Source organism: Rhipicephalus microplus, chromosome 3 (genome assembly GCF_043290135.1).
Source record: "Rhipicephalus microplus isolate Deutch F79 chromosome 3, USDA_Rmic, whole genome shotgun sequence".
NCBI classification, from domain to species: Eukaryota; Metazoa; Arthropoda; class Arachnida; order Ixodida; family Ixodidae; genus Rhipicephalus; species Rhipicephalus microplus.
The window spans coordinates 198,855,609-198,876,985 of NC_134702.1; the positions used below are offsets into that span (position 1 = coordinate 198,855,609).

The following is a 21,377-nucleotide window of genomic DNA, read 5'->3' on the forward strand; positions in this document are numbered from 1 at the left end:
CAACTAAGATGGTTGGACGCGTTTTAATAAAGAGTCCGACATGTTGAAGAGTTTGAACGGTTCCTTGATTCCTAAAGATCCTTCCGCGTTACCACGCATTGCCCCGCCGCGGTGGTCTAGTGGCTAAAGTACTCGGCTGCTGACCCGCAGGTCCTGGGTTCAAAGCCCGGCCGCGGTGGCTACATTTCCGATGGAGACGGAAATGTTGTAGCCCCGTGTGCTTAGATTTGGGCGCATGTTAAAGAACCCCAGGTGGTCGAAATTTCCGGATCCCTCCACTACGGCCTCTCTCATAATCATATGGTGGTTTTGGGATGTTAAACCCCACATATCAATCAATCATCAAGTGTTACCACGCACAGTGCCGCGTCTGCCAGTTATGCTGCACACATTTATTAGGGTGAACACTTGAGATATAAGCCAAGTATTAAACGCGATAAGTCGTGGTCCTCGACGTAACCGGGAGTATTTTGTTGAAACGCACTAAAAAACAGACAGAAGCAGCTGATAAGGACAGCGCTTGCGAGCTGCGCTGTCCTTGTCAGCCTCTTCTGTCCGTCTGCCTTTTAGTGCGCTTCAACGAAATCTTTAATTATAAGCGTAATCCAACTTGCCATTTTGCTGTAACCAGGAGAGTTGAAAAAAAGTGATGACGTCAACCATCACGTGGTGACTTTTCGGCAGCTCTTACCGATATACACATAAGACTTTTTCGCCCGCCAACCAACAACAAAATTTGAGAGGCAAGCTGCATCTAAAGGGCCTCAAACTGACGTTGTCATGTGGCGCGTATATGGGGCGTCCCAACAAAGTCATTTTCAAAATTGTTTAACTACTGGGCAAAACAGAAGGAATCGGAATGGCCTTTATGTTGCTTTTGCTGTCATTGAAATATCACTGAAAAAAAAAAGCTCAAAACTCGCAAGGCTTCTCATCCAGTGACTCGAAGGCAAAAGATATATATTGTTCTCCCGGATATAAGCATCCTGTGCCCTGTCAAAGCGACTGCCACCGTAGCTCAATCGACATGGAACAGGGCGCCTAATGATAACCTATTATCCACCACCAAATACAAAAAAAAATATGCAAACTAAGGTACTCGGTTGCTGACCTGCAGGTCGCGGGCTTGAATTCTGATTGTGGTTGCAGCATTTTCGATGGAGGCTGAAATGCTCTGGAACCGTGTGCTCAGATTTGGGAGCACGTTAAAGAACCCCAGATGGTCGAAATTCCCGGAGCCCTCCACTACGGCGTCTCTAATAATCATATGGTGGTTTAGGGACGTTAAAACCCCACATAATAATCAACCTAATTACAAGCACAGTACATTAATAAGAAACGCGCCTACTACAACTATGCCCTAATATCGACTGTTTTCCTCCAAAATTTGTGTCTACGCGTAACCGAGGTCGAGCGGAACTATGATGGCAGCACCCCGCCCCCTTCCATTTACGCCTTGGGATTTGTTTAGGGGCTCCCAACGTCGTGGGTCGTATGTCCCGTGTCGTCGTAGTCGTCGTAGTAGCCAGTTGCATTGCATTGCATGTCAATAAAAACGGTGTCACAGCATATCAACGGAGTGAATGATGATGAGAGGAGCGAAACGTCCATCAGTCCATTCATCCACCCGTGCGTCCGTACGCTTCGCCCCACTCGTCATCATTCTCCTCGTGGATATGCTGCGATTTTTTTTAATCGTCGACGGCGCCTTCTGTCACCGTCAGAGACTCGGACGCATATTCGAAAAACCACTTCTCTAAGTTGTGATGCGTATTAACGCTGGCGCGATGCTTTTGTTCACTGCAAGCTTTCGTATAGGCTATTTCACGTAGACATCTGGGCGCCACCGTATTGGGTGTTAAGACGATCTTTCCGTGTTATCGTATATGGCGACCTTTATACATCGTGTGCGGCAACCCTACCGCTTCCAAGCTTATGCGTCCACCGCAACACTGTTTGTTTAGTTGTCAGATACGCGAACCACGAAGGTTAACACCCCAATATGGAGCCACTGAAAGCCCCCGTAAAATAGTCTATACCAGCTTGCACACTGCCTCACCTCGTACTCCCCCGCTTTTGCAATACTGTACCCCCTGTGTAGACACATGGGCGCCTTAGCCCGAAGCTCTGTCGGCAAAAGTCTGTAGGTCAGCGCAGCACACAGTCGTACACGATGAACTGTGTGCACTCCCCCTCCGTACAGACAAAGAGAGAGAAATTAACTTTTGAAAGCGTTGGTTCCGGAAGTCGCCTGAAGTAGGAAAGCGCACGTAACCACGGCCACAGCGGCGCCTCGCTGAGTTACGACGCGACGATTCGTGCAGAAGAAAACCCACGTCTGCTCTGCTATAGGGTATTAGAAAGCCCGAGTGCTGCCACTGCCGCACCTGTTGGCGGCTAGAGAAGAACTACCATACAACACAGGCTCCTGCATCCAGCGCTTCGCACTTGAGCAGCTCATGTTTTACAGCGAAAGCTGTTACGAGATCACAACTCGGGTCACGCGCAGTTGTCCATAGCCGCTGCCGCCGCCGGTGTCCGTAACCACATCGCGCGAAATTAGAAAACCTAACACCAATGACACAGTGGAGCTCGAACCTCGGTCCGCTGGGTGCCAACCGAGTATTCTACTATTGAACCACACCGGTGCTTGCTACTTGTTGGTGAAATCGCCTTAGGCAGGCTTGATGTCGGGAAAGCAATCGCGTTAATACTACTTAAAGCGTTTTAAAACAGCGAAATAACAACCAGTTGTCGCACAATGCGAATAGCGTAACCGGCCGTCCGATTCTCCAACCCATTACAAAACTTGTTCTTGTTCCCCTATTAACTGTGGCGCATATCCACTTCAGCCATAATTCATCGTCGTCGTCAGCCAGTGCATGAACAATTGGCACAGAACTCCTTGCAAATGTTTAGCAGATACATACCACGCTTCTCAGAAAAATGACAAAAAATAGCATAGAGAATGCCCGCCTACTACCCCAAAAAATTTTAATAATAATGCCCTAGTAGGTATCAAGCAAGTGTGCTTGCAGTAGTTATCCAATGAGTGTTTTCAAAATGTTCTGAAAGGGCGTGCTTCTAACTCGCTGCGACTGTGCCGCGACTTCCGCGCAGGCCTAGCTTTTTTTGAAAGACGGCAATTGTTTTTTTGTTTTTTTTTTGCGCGATGATCCTTACAGTCTAGGGCAATCCCGCGTCCTTCCGGTGGCGTAGCCAGACCAACATATCCACAGACAGACAGAGAGACAGACAGACAGACAGACAGACAGACAGACAGACAGACAGACAGACAGACAGACAGACAGACAGACAGACAGACAGACAGACGGACGGACGGACGGATGGACGGACGGACGGACGGATGGCCGCTTCACTCCACTCATCATTTAGTCCGTCGATATGCTGTGATTTTTTTAGAACCAACTGTTAAGAGAGCCGTAATTCACAATTTTCAAATTTGAAAACTGAATGGCGAAGCGGTCATGTAGCTCCCAACCTTTCGCTGCAATATTTCGATGAATAAGCCCAACAGAAAGCTTTTTTCGCACCTTGTACTGCTTGCGAACTTTATTGCATCAATTAAAGATCACGGGGACGCATAAGCACTTTTTATGACGTCCACCTAGTGACCAACGAACTAACTAGTCACCAATTACTGAACGTGGTCGGAAGATGAGGCATTCGGGAGATCAAGCACAGGAGATCAGACGTTCCTGAATGTTGAGCTGAGAGCTGGTCATCCAGCACTCCCAGTGCTCCGGGGTCAGATCAGTTCATTATTATCGTTATCCTTTTAGGGGCGAAGCTCCTTATGGCGTGGCTTGTGCGTCCCTCGTAGTACGTAACCACCAGTGGCACATACCCGAAATAGGTATAACGTTTGACCTCCAAGGTGGTGCCGGTGGGAGATTTTTTCTGTGCGTTGTTTAGCAATAAAAAATAGTGCTCAATGTACATGCCAATGGCTGATAATGGGAAATGAGAGTGTGGTAAAAAAACGCTGCCCTGGAGAGTGTGCGTCATGATTTGACGTAGAAAATCGGTGTGCGGGGCCGATTTAGTATTTCAAGGTGCGCGGGAATCATTATGATGGTGATAGCACTAAAATTATGAGCGCGCCTATGCGCGTGCTCGTGCGCGTACCACATAGAGAAAGAAGAAGACAAGAGCGGACACTCCGCAAAACCTGGCCTCAGGAAGTGCGTCACGACTACGTAATGAACTAGTGCTCCCACCACACGTCAGAGGGCGCAAACGCAAAAAAACACAGTTATAATCAATGCAACAGAATTGTTTTCACAAATTAATAATTATACGCCCAAATTTGGTATGTACTTTATACATAAAAACGATTTATTCAACACACCTTACGCAATTATTTTTCTTCAGCCGTACTGTCATAAACACCATCTACCCAGTGACAAGCCCATGCATGACTGACAGCGAGAAGCTTTCGTCAACGTCGGCTGCGTCGGCGTTTTCGTGCGTGAGATAACAGGTGAGGCACGTTTTCAAGCGAAGCTTGTTGAATGACATGTTGTTGGGCTTGTTGGGTCATTTTTTCAGAAAACGGTTACGCCTGCGCGAATAAGACACCATGCAACAAACATAGAAAGATGCACATACACACGTTGCGCTTCGTGTGTGCGAGTTTGTTTCTTACGTGGCGTCTCATTCACGCAGTTGTAACCTTTTTCTGAAGCTTTTAAGGACTGGGAGGTTCGCTAAAAAGAAAGTTTGTGGCTCTATGCGGCGGCTAGACGGGAACATTGTGCAACGTATGCAGTATAGCAAAGGCGGCACGGCGTCAAGCCGAGGCGACGCGTGCTGCGTCTGCCACGGACGCGAGCGTCTGTGCGCTGAGCATAGCTGGGCAGCTAGGTCATAGGCTCTGTGGCTCGGTGCAAAATATTGAGAATCGTTCGCTGGGCCTCGCATGCTTCACGACGCGTTTCCCGAAGGCTCGGAACACGAATAATTCTTGGTGTGCCGGAGGCAAATCTGGACTAGCCAAGTGGCCATCATCTTCGTTTCTTCGCTAGCCTTGTGCCATTAGTGCAAGCTGCCGACAAATTTTTTGACGTTTCCAATATAATTTTACCGCACAAATTTCAACTACGATTTTTTTTCCCAGTGTACTGCTGATACTGCGTACGCACGAAGGTGTTCTAAAGTTTCCAGGCCGCGATACCATTGCATTACAAGGGATAGCGGCCTGGAAACTTCTGAAGATCTTTGAACGTGGTCTTGACGTATATCTTTGTAAGTCAGAGTTTTATGGGTCAGAGATGTATCACTGGTTTTGTATTGTGAATCGATTAGCTAATCATTCAAAGGGGTTTGCTGGTACACTTATGACGTGCACATATCTTTTTCGTAATTTGACAGCGAAGCATCCACTTACTAACATTTTCAGACCGCGCTGACGCCATGCCGTCCGGCGGTCCAAGCTACGGCAGCTACTGCTGTGTATCGTGGTGCTTCAACAATGGCAGAACCCACAAGAAGCCTGGGACGAGTTTCTTCCGCGTACCACGGGACGGCAGGTGTGTTAAAGCTTTTGTATGGTTTGCATGTCTGTAGGCTTACTGTTCGTACTTGCTAAGTGAGGGTAACAATAAAAAATCAGTATTCAAGCACTTCCCCTTTCAGCTGATAGTTCATTGCCAATGCAGGATGAAAGCATGGATGCAGTATGCTGGACGCGATGATCTCCTGAGTAAGCCGGCCAGCCTATTGTACGCAACGTACAGGGTTTGTAGCGACCATTTTACTGCTCAAAGTTTCATGGACCCTGGGCACACAAGGCTTACAAGAATGGCTGTTCCCAGTGTGCAACCAGCTGCACCATGTAAGTGATTGACTGAAACTCAAATATGTGCAATAGCAGCCACTTGTATTGAATCAGTGGCGACAGTTAACCGTGATCTTTGTAGCCGATGGAGAAACCTCACTACAGAAGTAACACTTGGAAAGTCTTAAATTCTGTGAATTGTGGGCTATTACCTTCCTAACAGCAGCTTTACATTTCTGTCATTTTTTGATGCTCTGGACCTGCGCAACTTGTTTTGAAAGACTTTAAAGGGCTATTTCACGTTATCTTCAAGCCTGAGTGCACATGTACGTATACCTTTCATCAGTGAAAGCTGCCACTGTTGATAATTCCAAAAATCACAAATTACTTGTTTCCTAGTTGGTGCCTTCTCTTTTCTTCCACGTTCGACCAATTTATGCGTTTGAAAGAGCTGTTTAAGTTTCCCCATGCTACGAGCTTTGTAACTTGTACCAACTGCACATATATGCAGGTTCTCTGAGCGTCGCTTCAAGTAGTGACTGTGACATGGCTGCAGAAGCTGCACTGCAAGGTGCGGATGAGCTTCAGTTTGTGTTATTTTAAGCCTCTTACTGACACATTGTCGTAATTTCATTTCTTCAGGACCTGCGATAGAGGCTTCAAAAAGCGGCTCCCACACATTGAGGTGCCCCGATGAACAGGGTTCGTTCAGTGTCGCGATTTCTTTTTTTTTTACCCAAATTGACTGTTGACCAAACCTCTGCAGGTGGCAGCTCCCTTGTAGCTGGTGAAAGAATTTCTGCTGATTTCGTCTTGCCGGAGAAAACCTTAACCAGTCGTTCATCTGTCACAAAAGGAACTTGTGTGACCGGTAAGTTGTATGTTCACTTCAACACCAGAGTGGATTGATATAGAGACTTCCGCAGGCCGCTCGCAAGATTGTTCCGACAGCACTGTCCGAGGCACTGAACAAGCTTCACAAGACCCTCCAGAAGACGTCTCCGCCAACAGCTCCACGCCTGAGTGCCCTAGAGAAAATGGTGACTATGCTTTTATTGCAGCAGTTTTAATGTGCTATTTTATGTTTAGGACACTCTGAGGAAACTATCCTCAAAAGTACACTACGTGTGCACTTACAAAATGTAAGGGTGGGCTCTCAGTGATTTTCATTTTTTTGTGCATTGTCAACATTGTGAATGGTTTGTTTTTAGGTAGTGGAATCGGAAACTTTGTACCACAGAAAGTTGTGCACCTTGGGTCTGAAAGACCGAGGAAAGTGCTCGTATGGGATTAGTTGTTCTTCGCTTTTACATCAATTTTTTTTGTTTATTGCAGTGCGTTCCTGTGTGCCAGCGACAATGTCTCCATCAATGAAGTACAAGTAAACCATTAAACATCTGCAAGCCAAAGTAGCAGCACAGCGGAAAACTATCAAAAGACTGCAGAGACAGCCTCACCAAGCACCATCATCGACTTCGAAGGCCCTTGAAGTTATCCGACCGCACGTCACCGAGGAGGTTTTTAAACTTCTTTCTGCACATGTTTGCTTGAGGCCCAAACGCAAGGGCAAGCGGTTTCCCGTGTGGTTCAAGAAATTCGCTCTTCACTTAAACTTCCGAGGTCCGCGAGCATACCGATTTCTGGCTCCATATTTTTCTTTGCCCTCCCGGCGTTCATTAAGGAGGTGGCTAGCTAATGTAAAGATGACTCCAGGCATAATTCCAGGAATCCTTTCTTCCATTGCAACAAATACTCAAGCTTGGAATGAACGGGACCGAGTGTGCGCTTTAGTTTTCGACGAAATAGCACTCAAAAAGAATTTGTACTATGATGCTGCAAGAGACGTTGTCCAGGGTTTTACAGATGATGGCACTCATCGCACTTCAACCATCGCTGATTGAGCACTGGTTTTTCTTGTTGGCGTTTCGAGAAAGTGGGTTCAACCGGTTGCTTCTACTATAGGGCACACATCAACACCGTCATCTGTTATGCATAACTTGCTGGTGTCACTCATTTTGGAGCTTAGGAGCATTAATATTGCAGTGAAATCAGTCATTTGTGACCAGGGCAGTTCAAATGTAAGTCTCGCTAACCAACTAAGAGTGACTGTAGCAAAGCCTTTTTTTGAAGTTAATGGTGAGCGGGTATCTTACATTTTTGATGTTCCGCATTTAATTAAAACAACGCGCAATAATGTCCAAGCACACAAGTTATACATTGGGGATGACATCGTTAACTGGTCGCACATTGTAAGCCTTTACCAATCCTCACATGAGTTGCGGTTGCGATTGGCTCCAAAGTTGACTGAACGGCACGTTCATCAGAAACCTTTTTCTAATATGAAGGTCAGCAGAGCAACTCAGGTCCTCAGTGCATCAGTTTCGATTGCTATCACGGCAATGGTGTATGCGAAGGTGCTGCCTGCCTCGGCCATCACTACAGCTCAATTTTGTGATCGTATGGACAGGATTTTCGATGCCTTGAACAGCTCGAGTAAAAAAAGAACTTCGCAAAAGCTGCGGCATGCAATCATGAAAAATGATTCAGAGCTGATTGACTTCCTTCGAGGCCAGCTTCCCTGGATTGCATCATGGCAGTTTGTTGGCAGCCGTCAACCACAAACCATCGTAGGTTGGCAAACTACAATTCAGGCAATTTGTCAACTATGGGACGACCTCTCCAAAAATTACAATTTTGAATACCTGTTAACACGCAGGCTTCAACAGGATCCTCTAGAGAACATATTTGGCCACATTAGGCAAAAACGGGGCTGCAACACCAACCCCAATGTAGCACAATTTATTTGTGGCCTGAAGCACATCTGCATAAGAAAACTCTTCAAGCTGTCAGAATACGGAAATGTCGAGGATGATGAATGTGACCTCCTCCAGGAGCAGCTCTCGCCATTCTCCCTCACCAGTGCGTCTCTTGTGGATAATGAGTGTGCACAGCCACAGCCTGACGACTTTCCCGCTCTAGACGATCTCTGTGAACTTGCGACAAACATTCACTCCCATATTATCGATGACTCCGCTGCATATTATGTAGCTGGTTTTCTCATGAAACACTTCCTTCGGAATGCATGTGACGGTTGCAGTTGCCCACAGTTACTGAAAGACGACAGTGAGACGCTTAAGGGTACCCACCAGTATTTCACAATGCTCAAAGCATAACACGTCCCCAGCAAACTTTTTGGGAATCTCACTGTGCCATCAGAAGCAGCTTTTGCATACGTACAACAACTTGAATCTCACTTTCTTGCCATAATTGAGGCCACTGCACATCACCTGAAAGTGTGCGATGTTTTGTATCACCATCTGTTAAGTGTTGGCGATTTTCATTTCTGCTCTGCTGGGTGTCGCGCGAAGTTTCTGAAAATGTTTTGCCGGGTTCGTTTATGTTGGCATGTGCGTTTTGTGAACCGAAACTTAGATAGGGTTAGGTTCCAGTCTAATATCTCGGGCATACAGCTTGACAAGTTCAAAGGTTAGCAATTAGCGGCGGGTTTACACTAAAGTATTCGAGTGGAGCCGAATCCTGCAATAGCTTTGTTATGTTATTACTTCGTTACAGCAGACTTCATTATGGTCTTATATGCTTATATTCAGTTCAACTGGACTTACCACTCCTTCGTTGCATACATTGTTTTGGTTATCCGCTATGAGTAGTAGGGACACTGTGTATTCGCTCGAAGTGATTTGCATAACCTTAAAAAGAATGTTGGGTATCCTGTCTGTATTTTTGTAGCAAATGCGCGCGAACTGTACACTTTACTGTGGGTCGCTTGGTCCCTGTGTATGCTTTATCTCTCCAGCTCAAGTAATATATCGACAACAAAACCGCCTGTTGAAATGTCTTCGAGCGGGTAAGGAGCACAGTATGAAGTGGGCACAGTTCACGTTATCACGCTTTTTGTATTATAGCTTCTCATCAACCCCCTCATCTCGCCCATAAAAATTTTCAAAAGAATACCCAAACTTGTAGCGTTTGATGGGGCTGCGGACGCTGCCATGTTATTTTTATATAGCTTGTGAGTGATAACGTACGATGTAGAGCCTTTGTGAAAAATCATGAGCCATAGTGGTTTTCTTCTGCTATTTAATAGCCCTGTTATACCGCTCTCGTAACACCAATTAAGGTCCACAATTCTGGATAAGTGATGACTACAATCTAATTTAGCTCGCAAGCGTCACAGCAACACCCAGACGCAAATCGCTTGGGATCTTAAGTTTTTGATGAAGGCGATGCATAAGAAGAGCCACAAGACCTGCCAGTGTTGTAGCATAAAGTTTGTCTTTCACGTAGTGAGCAAGCAGCAAAGCCCTACCTTTCTGAGGACAAGCAGGCATCAAGTCTGCTTTTTTTTCATTTTGGGCTTGCTGTTCTTAAGCACAGCCAGCACACTGCAGCTTTGCCTTTCTGCTATATTGTGTCGTGTGGTTTCTGTGCGCTCTTTTTTTCTATGCATTATTTCGGTTAACCCCAGGCGTGATTCGCGACTTCATTGCTGTGTATACGTCACTTCTTCCTTCTTCATCAGCATTGTGCGCTGTGTTTTTGCCATAGATCCTTACTTACCCACTGGCCCGGTGTGTCATACTTCACCAGCTTCTCGGCTTCTGCCAACTCTAGCGATGTGTGCGTTGTCTGTGTTCTCTATGTATTTGTTACAATATTTGTTACAATTTATTTGTAAGGCGAGATGCATTTGTTGTCTACCTTTGTCATATTGTGCTTTTGATATTCTCATACTCTACCTTGCCTTTGAATAAAACATTGCGGATGCTCTGTTTCTTTGACTGATATATACATTGATCACTTGTTCCAAAAGAAAAACACAAGCGCGATGAATAAAACCGTAGTGAATTATCATTACCTGCATCTCTTTTTATTATAACTTAATCGAAATAAAAATTACGTCACGACCGATTCGCACGAACCACTGAACAAAACAAAACAGGGAATCGCTAAATCAAAACGACCTACAAAAACTATCCATTTGGGCGATGAATAGTGGTCTGAAATCATGAACTTTCGTCATAGCCAAACGTCGGTTATGCAAAGTAATTCAAAATTTGCGCCAGTGAAACCGAAACCGGAAGCGCACGCCACTTGCTCTCATCAACCACTAGGTGTGCTAGAGTCGATTGGGCCGCTGGGGTCTACGGGAGTGTCCACTCTTCACCTTTTTTTATTTCTCTATGCGTACCACGTGAAAAAGCTCCCGAGCCACGGGGACAGCCCACCTAACCCCAGAGAGCAGAGAGCAAGGACAAGTTCGGGCCACGCCCCGGCTGCTCGTTCTGACCCTCCGTGCCCGGGCCTCGTCCCGGCGTTGAAGTCCTCGGGTGCGTTCTGGACTGGGCATCGCCCCACCTCGCTCCCACGTTGGTCTGAAGCGGCATTCGTCACGGCCAGCTGCTGTTCTGGTCTCGGAGCGAGACGCTGTCCCAGGTCTCAGCTGCTGTTCTGGCCTCGGAGCGAGACGCTGTCCCAGGTCTGTTCGCGGCAGTCAGCGATACGCTGTTCTCGGTGGTGCACAGACAAGCCCAGGCGTTGACCACCGTACTGGGATGCCCCTGGCGGTTATCTTCTAGACCGGGCCCCGCCTTGGTACGAACTCCGCAAGCGCAAGGCACACCGCGTTCTGACTACCAGAAAGCTCAAGGTCAAGCGCAACGTTCACGCCCCAAGAGTAGAATGTGAGTGGACAAACCAGAACGTTAACTCCCTTCCGCGTAGGACCGTGAACTCGTGTATATATATGTGAGTTTATGTTGTGTATATCCCCTTGTCCGTCTTCGTGTATATAAAGTCTCTCGTTGTCATCGAACGTCCTCTGTCCTCATCTGGCTAACCTGCGCCCACAGTTGCCCACAAATTTTGGCGAGCCTGCCAGGATCGGCACTCAACATCTTTCAGGCGAGAATTGGTCGCACACAGGATGCCTGTAAACGTGCAAAGACTGCTTTGTATTGGAGAGGAGGTCGGGTGGTCTTGCGCCGACTTAGAGCGAATGTTGCAAGAAGACCTTGATGAGGAACAAAAGAGAATTGATTTCGAACTGCGGTACATGTGCAAAAATGACAATGAGCGTGTGCGTTTGCGACAGGAAGGAGAGAAGCTGTTGTCTGAGATCAGCACAGCTATTTTGGAAATCCGAGAGATTGCAAATAGGGTAGCGCTTAAGGAGGTTAATGAAGAGAACCAAGTCAATAATCTCAAGGATGAGATAGTTATCCATAATGTTGACGCAAGTCTGTCAGACACACTCGAAAAAGTGTATGTCGGAGAACATGATGATGTAGCTCTGTGTACACGATCTGCAAGTGAATGTGGTAAGCAGATACGTGATGACATTGAAGGTGACAGAAGTATGGAGCAGCATGGTTTCTGCCGTCGTCAGATGACACCTGTCGGCCAAAGAAAGAGCACGTCATGCGTATCTGAGACTCTTGCTTCGGAGCCCAACGAAAAGCGAATGGCAATGAAAAACCCTAAAATAGAGCCACAATATGATCATAATTCGAGCAAGAGGGGCCGGAACTGCCAGAGTAGTAGTAGGGCTAGGAACGCTGTGAGCCCACAACATGGTACTCCGTACCGTGTGGAGGCACACCAACTTCAAGACAACCGAAAGATGTGGCGTGCTTTGGACTGCGTAGCTTTGCGCTCGGACCCAATTGTTTGGATTGAATACTGCTCCATCTATATGAACATCGAGAAGCCACCGCGGTACACAGAAGCACATAGGAAGAAAGAACTCTGGTTCTGCGCTAGTACGTGGAAGAAAAGGAGGAAGGGTACAAACCTGGTTGACCGATTCCGAACTGAACTGCGACACGACAATGGACTTCGAACTAGATGCATAACAACAACAAAGGTACCAAGCTGAAGGCATTCCTATATTCTTCAACACTTCAACACCGGGAAGCACGTGACAGCGTTCGAAGCAGCGAAGCGGGCAAGGACAGACGGTTCTTGGCTGGACGACCGGTCCGGGGAACTAGGAGACGTCCTCTTGGTTTTGTACTGTCCTGGATTCCGGCTGGGTGACTGGCCCAAGAACCAGGCGATCCGCTGCTGTTCCGGCTGCCGTTGCTGACAGCTGCGCAACCGGTGAATGAGGCCTCGACTCCGGCTGGGTGACTGGCCCAGGAACCAGGCGAGGTTCCGCTGTTTCGGCTGCCGTCCCGAGTGGTTACGAGTTCCCGTTTGCTGTTGGCCGCTGGTCCTGCTGCCGTTCCGGGTGGCTGGCACGACCCAGGCGTGCTACTGGGATGAACGCGGCGGCTGAGAGCTGTTGCTCGAGGGCGGAGCTTCCAAGCGACCGCTACCCTCCTGCTGCTACGGCGGCAGAAGGCCGTGAGATGGCGTGGGCTAACTCATGTTGAAGACGTCAACGGGACAGACGACATGTCATGCGAGCGATCGGCGTCCAAGCCCAATCAAAAAACGGCGAGAGACGTCTAACTAAGTGAGAGATTTCGCATAGAACTGCATTTGACAGACCATGTTAGAGATGATCTATTAATAGTTGCCTTTTCCGTGTAAATATATTTTGTGTGTGTGTGTGTGTTTACACAAAGAACTCATGACGCGGGTAATACGTTGCCTACTCTATGAACTTGCCTATACTTTTTACCCCACCGTTTCGCTGTTCTTGAACTGGGGGGAAGATGTGGTAAAAAAACGCTGCCCTGGAGAGTGTGCGTCATGATTTGACGTAGAAAATCGGTGTGCGGGGCCGATTTAGTATTTCAAGGTGCGCGGGAATCATTATGATGGTGATAGCACTAAAATTATGAGCGCGCCTATGCGCGTGCTCGTGCGCGTACCACGTGAAAAAGCTCCCGAGCCACGGGGACAGCCCACCTAACCCCAGAGAGCAGAGAGCAAGGACAAGTTCGGGCCACGCCCCGGCTGCTCGTTCTGACCCTCCGTGCCCGGGCCTCGTCCCGGCGTTGAAGTCCTCGGGTGCGTTCTGGACTGGGCATCGCCCCACCTCGCTCCCACGTTGGTCTGAAGCGGCATTCGTCACGGCCAGCTGCTGTTCTGGTCTCGGAGCGAGACGCTGTCCCAGGTCTCAGCTGCTGTTCTGGCCTCGGAGCGAGACGCTGTCCCAGGTCTGTTCGCGGCAGTCAGCGATACGCTGTTCTCGGTGGTGCACAGACAAGCCCAGGCGTTGACCACCGTACTGGGATGCCCCTGGCGGTTATCTTCTAGACCGGGCCCCGCCTCGGTACGAACTCCGCAAGCGCAAGGCACACCGCGTTCTGACTACCAGAGAGCTCAAGGTCAAGCGCAACGTTCACGCCCCAAGAGTAGAATGTGAGTGGACAAACCAGAACGTTAACTCCCTTCCGCGTAGGACCGTGAACTCGTGTATATATATGTGAGTTTATGTTGTGTGTATCCCCTTGTCCGTCTTCGTGTATATAAAGTCTCTCGTTGTCATCGAACGTCCTCTGTCCTCATCTGGCTAACCTGCGCCCACAGTTGCCCACAGAGAGACAGGAGCATTCGGCTTTTAGTCAACTCGCACGCTGCGATCCCCATTAGCAGCCATTAGTATGTACATTGAGCACTATCGGACAAGAAAGGGTTGCTACATTACACTCGCTGGGTGTAACCTCCTTAGTTTTAGAAAGGTTTAGCGAGCGTTGAGCAGCAGGGCCATGAATACAATGAACTAGTATTTACCATGAATGAATTCCAGGTGGTAAAAGGGGCAAGCAGATACGAAGCGCAAACCGTAAGAAATTAAAAGCTGAATCCTCCGGTCTCTCATTTCGCATTAGCAGCCACAGGCATGTACATTGAGCACTATCTGACAGGAAAAGGTTGCTACGTTATACTCTCTGGGCGTAACCTCCTTGGTTTTAGAAAGGTTTAGCGAGCATTGGGCCGCAGTGCCATGAATACAGTGAACTAGTGTATACCGAGAACTCAAGGTGGTTGAAGGTGGGAAGTAGACCCGAAGTGCAAGCCGTAAGAAAGTGCGCGTGTGCCACCTCTCGTTTAGTCCTTGGAATGTCCACTGAATGGCGGTGCTTCTATATGCGGATTATATGATAAAAAGATGTGAGATGGTGGGACTTGGAGTGTTGAATAGATGGACGAACGGACACACAGACGGATGCATGGATAGACGCATGAACGGACGCAGGGGCGGATGCATGAACGAACGCAGGGACGGGCGTCCGAACAGACGCATGGATGATCACACAGACGGACGCATGGACGGACGAATGCTTCGCCCCACTCTCCAACATTCATTCCGTGGATATGCTGCCATTTTTTTTCGTAACTTCGCTCGGTTTCTTACACCTGCGCATGTCGCGTTTACATCGCCAAGCAAAGGAATCACTGGGGAGAAACGTGTTTTGCTGTACCCTTAATAACTACTGCTGTAATATTACGCTCAAATGAGTCATGTAGGCCTGAGTAAAGGTTCTATCGAAGTGTAAAGCCACAGAGCATTCTCTACGTCCACCTTTAGTTAGCCAAAGCCAATGTGATGTAAACCTGTGAATAAAAAACTGCGGCATAAGTTAGCGTACAAACAAATCCATTATCCCAACAGATACTGAACGGAGTAAACAAATTATCTTTGCACGTTGGTTCCCAATAATACCCACTCCCCCTCTCCCCACAAAAGTGACGAGTGCTCTATGCACGGCTTGATCTTTCTCTTACGGGCAGTTTAGTACCTGACACATATAATTGATTGATTGATATGTGGGGTTCAACGTCCCAAAACCACCATATGATTATGAGAGACGCCGTAGTGGAGGGCACCGGAAATTTGGACCGCCCGGGGTTCTTCAACGTGCACTCGAATCTGAGCACACGGGCCTACAACATTTCCGCCTCCCTCGGAAATGCAGCCGCTGCAACCAGGATTCGATCCCGCGACCTGCGGGTCTGCGGCTGAGTATCTTAGCCACTAGACCACAGCGGTGGGGATACCTGACACACGTAAATAACATTTGTGAGAAGTGTGCGAAGAAAGCCTTGCATACCCTCGCAAAGATGAACAATGAAAGTTGCCTTGTGTTTGTGCGCTTAAACTACATTTATATCATGCATATCCAACGAGCCCAACTTTCACGTTTCAATTCTGTTATAACGAGAGTTCTCCTCACCCCATCCATGTGTGCGAGGCGCGCTTGACAAGCGCGAGTGCTGGCGAGCAATGTGGCTCAGCGTTCCGTATTTGATGCAAAGGCACAAGGCGCCCGAGCTGTGGTGCACTGTTCATACTAATACATATCTAGAGGGTTCCGTACCCTATTAACAAAATTTTAGCAAATATCAGTTTCCTCTATATTTACGACCACTCTAGACACGTGGTAAAGCTGCTCAGTCTTCTTGAACACTACCTCTGTCAACATAAAAATATGGTCAGTTTAGCATTAACAAATTTAAGCTTAAACGATTAAAACCAGCATTCGTTCTAACATACTGACTATGCAAATAAGTATTATGTGGTTTTCTCCAATTTACTTCTATTGGATCTCGTGTTGTGCCATACTATTTTTTTTCTTTTCGGAGTTATTGTGGGCTGCACTCTTTGCTTTTATTTGATGTTGAGTATATGTATATTGCCTCCCCGTTCAGATCTTATACCCGAGAATTAGATATGCACATGATTTTGTAGCTGCTATATGTATAGGTGTCGAGGACATACCGTGGCGCCACCTACGCGCTGACGTCACTCACAGAATGCCACGTTTGTTGCCTGCTATAATACCGCATTTCCTGCGCTTTTACAGTAGACACCGTGCGCGCTTCCCCTTGTTTTGAAGGTCAGTGCTTGAAGCAGCGGTAAGACCTGATAATACGGGCAAGCAGACTATGGATCGGCTCCCCGGTGGCACTCTCGTGTGGGATTTGCATCGTAAAATCACGGCTAAGAACCAGTGCTGCTATGGGGTACGATGCAAGAGGTGTCACAAAAGATAAGCTGCCGTATTCCACAGCTACTACGCAGCAAGGCGAGCGCATGCATCCTATCTGTGACAAACGATCGCAGCGCTGGCCTCTAGTAGAGACCCTCACGCTCAATATTGATCATGGGCCTACACTAGCCTCTGGCTACTGGCCCAACAGTTCTTTGGTCAAGAATACTGTATGAATAAAAAAAAATGACAGATCCCACGTACAGTGGGAATCGATGATATGCGAAATACGAGTTATAAAGGTGCTGATGTCACTCTAAAATCAGCACAACGTTATACGAGGTGGAAGTAAATAATGCCGTACATGACTTCCGTGTCATGATTATCATGTTTGGATGTGTCGTTTACCTTCGTCATCTATTCACATGTGATGCCAAATTTAGTATATGAGGAGCTAGCAAAACGACCCCGAGCACACTATTAGCGTAATATGTTGTCATGTTCTTACGTGGCACGCGTGTCAGGATTATCATGTTTGCACTAGTCATATATTTTGTCATCCATTGACTTCACGTAACACCAAATTTGGTATATGTGGACCTAGCAAAACGGCCGCGAGCGCACCATGAAGGGCACAATATACTCCAATGTAGTGTTGGTGCGCGCGCACACTGGCACAGCGACGCTACGTTAGCAAAACGCGAGCACTCTATAGACCAGAGCACACCTATCTCGAACCCCTGCAGGCGCCCTCGGCGGTATACCCTCGCTCCCAGAGACGCTATAATTTGTTTGCAACTGCCAAGGCGCGCCTCGCTATAGCATGGAATGCAGTGACTCTGGGAGTTTCAAATGCAAAAAAGCAGCTGTTAACGCTGCGCCTGCTTATAAAATGTCATCAGGGTACCGCTACGCTGTCATCTGATGCGACAACAATACGCGCAAGAGGAAGAGATTGCTGTGCAATGCTTGTGAAGTTCACAGCGCATCGCGGGAATCGTGCCGGTGCGGTATTTTGCGATTGCACAGATATCCGTCCACAACGAAAAACGCCGAGCTCCACCGCTTTAGGATATAATACCAATCAGCAGGAAAAACTACGAGCCCTGTAAAGTGTACTAGTAAGTAAACCCATTGTGTTTATTCAAGCGTGAATCCAGCTGTTTCACTTTACAGCAGCGATTTGCATTCAGTATGTGTGTATAGTGTGAGGCACAAAGCTATTGCCGTACTCTTTCGCAGGCCGCATGTTAATAATGGGATATACGTATTACGACTCACGCGTGGATGCACGCACCACGCATGTTTAGTACAACCGTAATGGCCTACTGTAGCAATGCGAGCCCCGCCACGGTGGTCTAGTGGCTAAGGTACTCGGCTGCTGACCCGCAGGTCGCGGGATCAAATCGCGGCTGTGGCGGCTGCATTTCCGATGGAGGCGGAAATGTTGTAGGCCCGTGTACTCAGGTTTGGGTGCATGTTAAAGAACCCCAGGTGGTCAAAATTTCCGGAGCCTTCCACTACGGCGTCTCTCATAATCAAATAGTGGTTTTGGAACGTTAAACTCCACAAATCAATCATCAATTATCTACTATCGCAATGCGTGAACGGCGCGGAATGAATGACTTTTGACTCGGTCAAACTGCGGTATGCCTTGACTGTCACTTTAGGCGAATCTACATGTGCTTTCGGCCGGCGTCGCCTTAGCATTTTAATATCTTGTTCTGGCTGGCGCTTTTGCACAGCGCGTGTGTTCCGAGTGCCTGGCAGGACTGGCAATTGATACACATGCAGTGCATGAGCGTAAGTTGGACCCAGATCCTAAATTAGAAGTGTGACAGCTTGGGCTAGTTGGTATGACATGACAATAGTTATAGCACGAGAACAGAACGACGACACAGAGACAAGAAGAACCCGAATGACACGAGTGATCGTGTCCTTCTTGTCTCTGTGTCGTCGTTCTGTTCTCGCGCTATATCGTCAGATTCTAACGCTAGGCTGACGCCGGCTTGCAGCACAAATTCTGCCTTGTCACAGCTAAGGCATGCCGCAGTTCGGCTGAGTCGAAAGCAATGCTTTCTACTGTTCGCGTTTCTTTCAATCGCAATAGTAAGTATATCTGATGAAGCGGCTTCCATAGTCTGCAATGCATGTGCTGCAAGCATTCTTGACTGTTGAGGACGGTCTCCTCGACGTTTCGCACGACATCAGTATAAACTTCCAGCACAGGAACAGCGCGAAACATGCTTACAGGCGGACTCTAGCTGTGATGTTTCACGCTTGATTTGTCGAGCGTCTGCTCGCCTGGCAGTTGAGAGTGTTGCTTGACAACGCTTGAAACAGACGGTGCCACACGCTTTTCAGTATGGCAGCAAGCACTGAGCTCGCTTTGTTCTGGTGTATAGTCTGACCCCCGGCGCGACCAGCGTTCGTCGGCGCGGCCCGATGGCAACCGTTGCGAGATGCGCCATGCTGCATTTCGCTCCGATGCGTTACCCAGACAACACTACGTCTCCCTGTTTTTGTGACGAAGGGACGCCGGAAGGGCTGAATTGCGCATGCGTCAAAGAAACGCAGCCATGTGCGCACCTGCAAGTATATGGCAAGGACCGACGCCTGGCGTGGCAACGCCGGCGTGACGCGACAAAATGAGCGCCAGCGAGCACGCGCAGCGCGTCACGTCGAGATATATTGGCTGTGGCAAGTACTGATGTTCTTTTATGACATGCATCTCTTAATTACTAAATTTGCACCAGTCACATACCCTCATCATACATTCACGTCACGTAATACTGAATTTGGCATATGTGAAGCTAGCGAAATGGCCGCAAGCACATCGTGAGCGTAGCATGTAGTCGTGTTGTTACATGACATGCATCTCATGTTTATCCCGTTTGCACCAGTATCATACCTTTGCCATCCATTCAAGTCCTGTAATACCAAATTTGGTATAAGTGAAGCTTGCGAAACGGCCGCCAGCGCATCATGAGCTTGGCTTGTAAACTCATGTTTTTACATGACGCGCATCCTATGATTATCATATTAGGGTCTGTTGCTTGTGCTTGCCATGGAATCATGTCATACCATACAAGTTTTGCAACATGCCATGCGAACGCAAAAGCAGCAGGAGCATGAAATGTAAATCGAAACATTCATAACATGCACGTCATGATATTCACGTTATGACTACTCAAATATGGTCTCCATACACTCATGTTATGCCATAAGTTTGGTAACGATACCATTATCGAAACGGCCAGGAGAGCTAAAAGTCGTAGGCAGATAGATAGATAGATAGATAGATAGATAGATAGATAGATAGATAGATAGATAGATAGATAGATAGATAGATATGCAAATAGTCGCCGAAGTTCTCCAAGGAATGCTTCGCATTTAATAAATGAAAATTGAAGAATGAATAAATGAAATATTGTATTAACTACTCTCATGAGAAATAGTATGTGTGGTTTTACAGCGGGCGATACGCCACCTGGCTAGTGTCCCTCGAGCATGGTAACGTCTTTTTTAGTACTTTTGCAGTTCTTAATACATATCATGACACCACTTTATGGGTGCGTCATCTTCACAGAATAAAACTCTCAAGATGCACTTCCATCAAGGAATTGAAGAAATGGAATTAGGCTGTGCCGCCATTCCCGGAGTGGGAATGGCCCAAGTTTTTTATCCAGATGAATCAAATGGAATGAAATTGCGGCAAGTCCTCATTCCCCCCAATGGAATGGAATGGAGGTGGCTATTCCACAACACTGATTTGAAACTAGCGAAACTGCCGCAAGCACGCTAAGAGCGCATGTAATCATGTTCTGACGTGGCACGCATGTCATGATTATCATGTTTTCACCAATCGTATACCTTCGTCATCCATTCAGGTCAGGTAAGACCAAATTTGGGGCATGTAAAGCTAACAAAACAGCCGCGAGAGCACTATGAGCGTAGCATGTAGTCGTCATGATTTACATGACACGCATGTCATGATTATCATGTTCGACTGTGTCATTTGCCTTCATCGTCCGCTTGCGTCACGTTATACCCATTTTGGTATATGTAAAGCTAGCTAAATCGCCGCGAGTGCATCATGAGTGTGGTATGTAGTCATGTTGTTATGTGACACACGTACATGTCGTGATTATCATGTTTGTATGTGTCATTTACCTATGTAGTCCGTTCGCGTCGCGTAATACCGAGTTTGGTACATGTGAAGCTAGTGAAACGGCTGCGAGCGTATCATGAGCGTAGCATGTAGTCATGCTGTTACATGATACGCATCTCATGTTTATCAAGTTTGCAACAGTATCATACCTTCGTCATCCAGTCACATCCCGTAATACCAAATTTGGTATAAGTGAAGCTAGCGAAACGGACACCAGCGCATTATGAGCGTGGCATGTAGTCATGTTGTTACATGACACGCATGTCGTGATTATTACGTTTGCACCAATAATTTACCTTAGTCATTCATTCACGTCACGTACTACCAAATTTGTTATATGTGAAGCTAGAGAAAGGGCTTCGAACGCATGAGCGTGGTACCTTGTCATGTTCTTACAGGACACGCACGTGACGGTTATTATGTTTGCATCAGTTATATACCTTCGTCATTAATTCACGCGACGTAATGACAATTTTGGTATATGTGAAGCTAGCGAAACGGC

At 47.4% G+C, this 21,377-nt stretch overlaps 3 protein-coding genes across 3 annotated transcripts in view; 2 read left to right on the forward strand and 1 right to left on the reverse strand.

The window, feature by feature from the left end:
• LOC142804087 (uncharacterized) overlaps window positions 1–21,377 on the reverse strand; it is a 446,442-nt gene that overhangs the window by 114,182 nt on the left and 310,883 nt on the right. The window lies entirely within an intron of this gene.
• LOC142804086 (uncharacterized) overlaps window positions 1–21,377 on the forward strand; it is a 446,178-nt gene that overhangs the window by 111,970 nt on the left and 312,831 nt on the right. The gene's annotated exons all lie outside the window — the stretch shown is intronic.
• On the forward strand, window positions 5,684–9,853 carry LOC142804085 (uncharacterized). Its single transcript, XM_075890651.1, has 6 exons — window positions 5,684–5,857; window positions 6,312–6,371; window positions 6,443–6,502; window positions 6,567–6,671; window positions 6,727–6,840; window positions 7,136–9,853. The coding sequence occupies exons 1-6, from the start codon at window positions 5,695–5,697 to the stop codon at window positions 7,183–7,185; spliced, it is 552 nt and encodes a 183-aa protein (XP_075746766.1). The 5' UTR covers window positions 5,684–5,694; the 3' UTR covers window positions 7,186–9,853.

Bases quoted from the DNA above. Each gene is read 5' to 3' on its own strand.
- LOC142804085 (XM_075890651.1), top strand. From the start codon at position 5,695: ATGCAGTATGCTGGACGCGATGATCTCCTGAGTAAGCCGGCCAGCCTA. The intron at 5,858-6,311 runs GTAAGTGATTGA...ACATATATGCAG, and splicing joins TGTGCAACCAGCTGCACCAT to GTTCTCTGAGCGTCGCTTCA. The intron at 6,372-6,442 runs GTGCGGATGAGC...TCATTTCTTCAG, and splicing joins TGCAGAAGCTGCACTGCAAG to GACCTGCGATAGAGGCTTCA.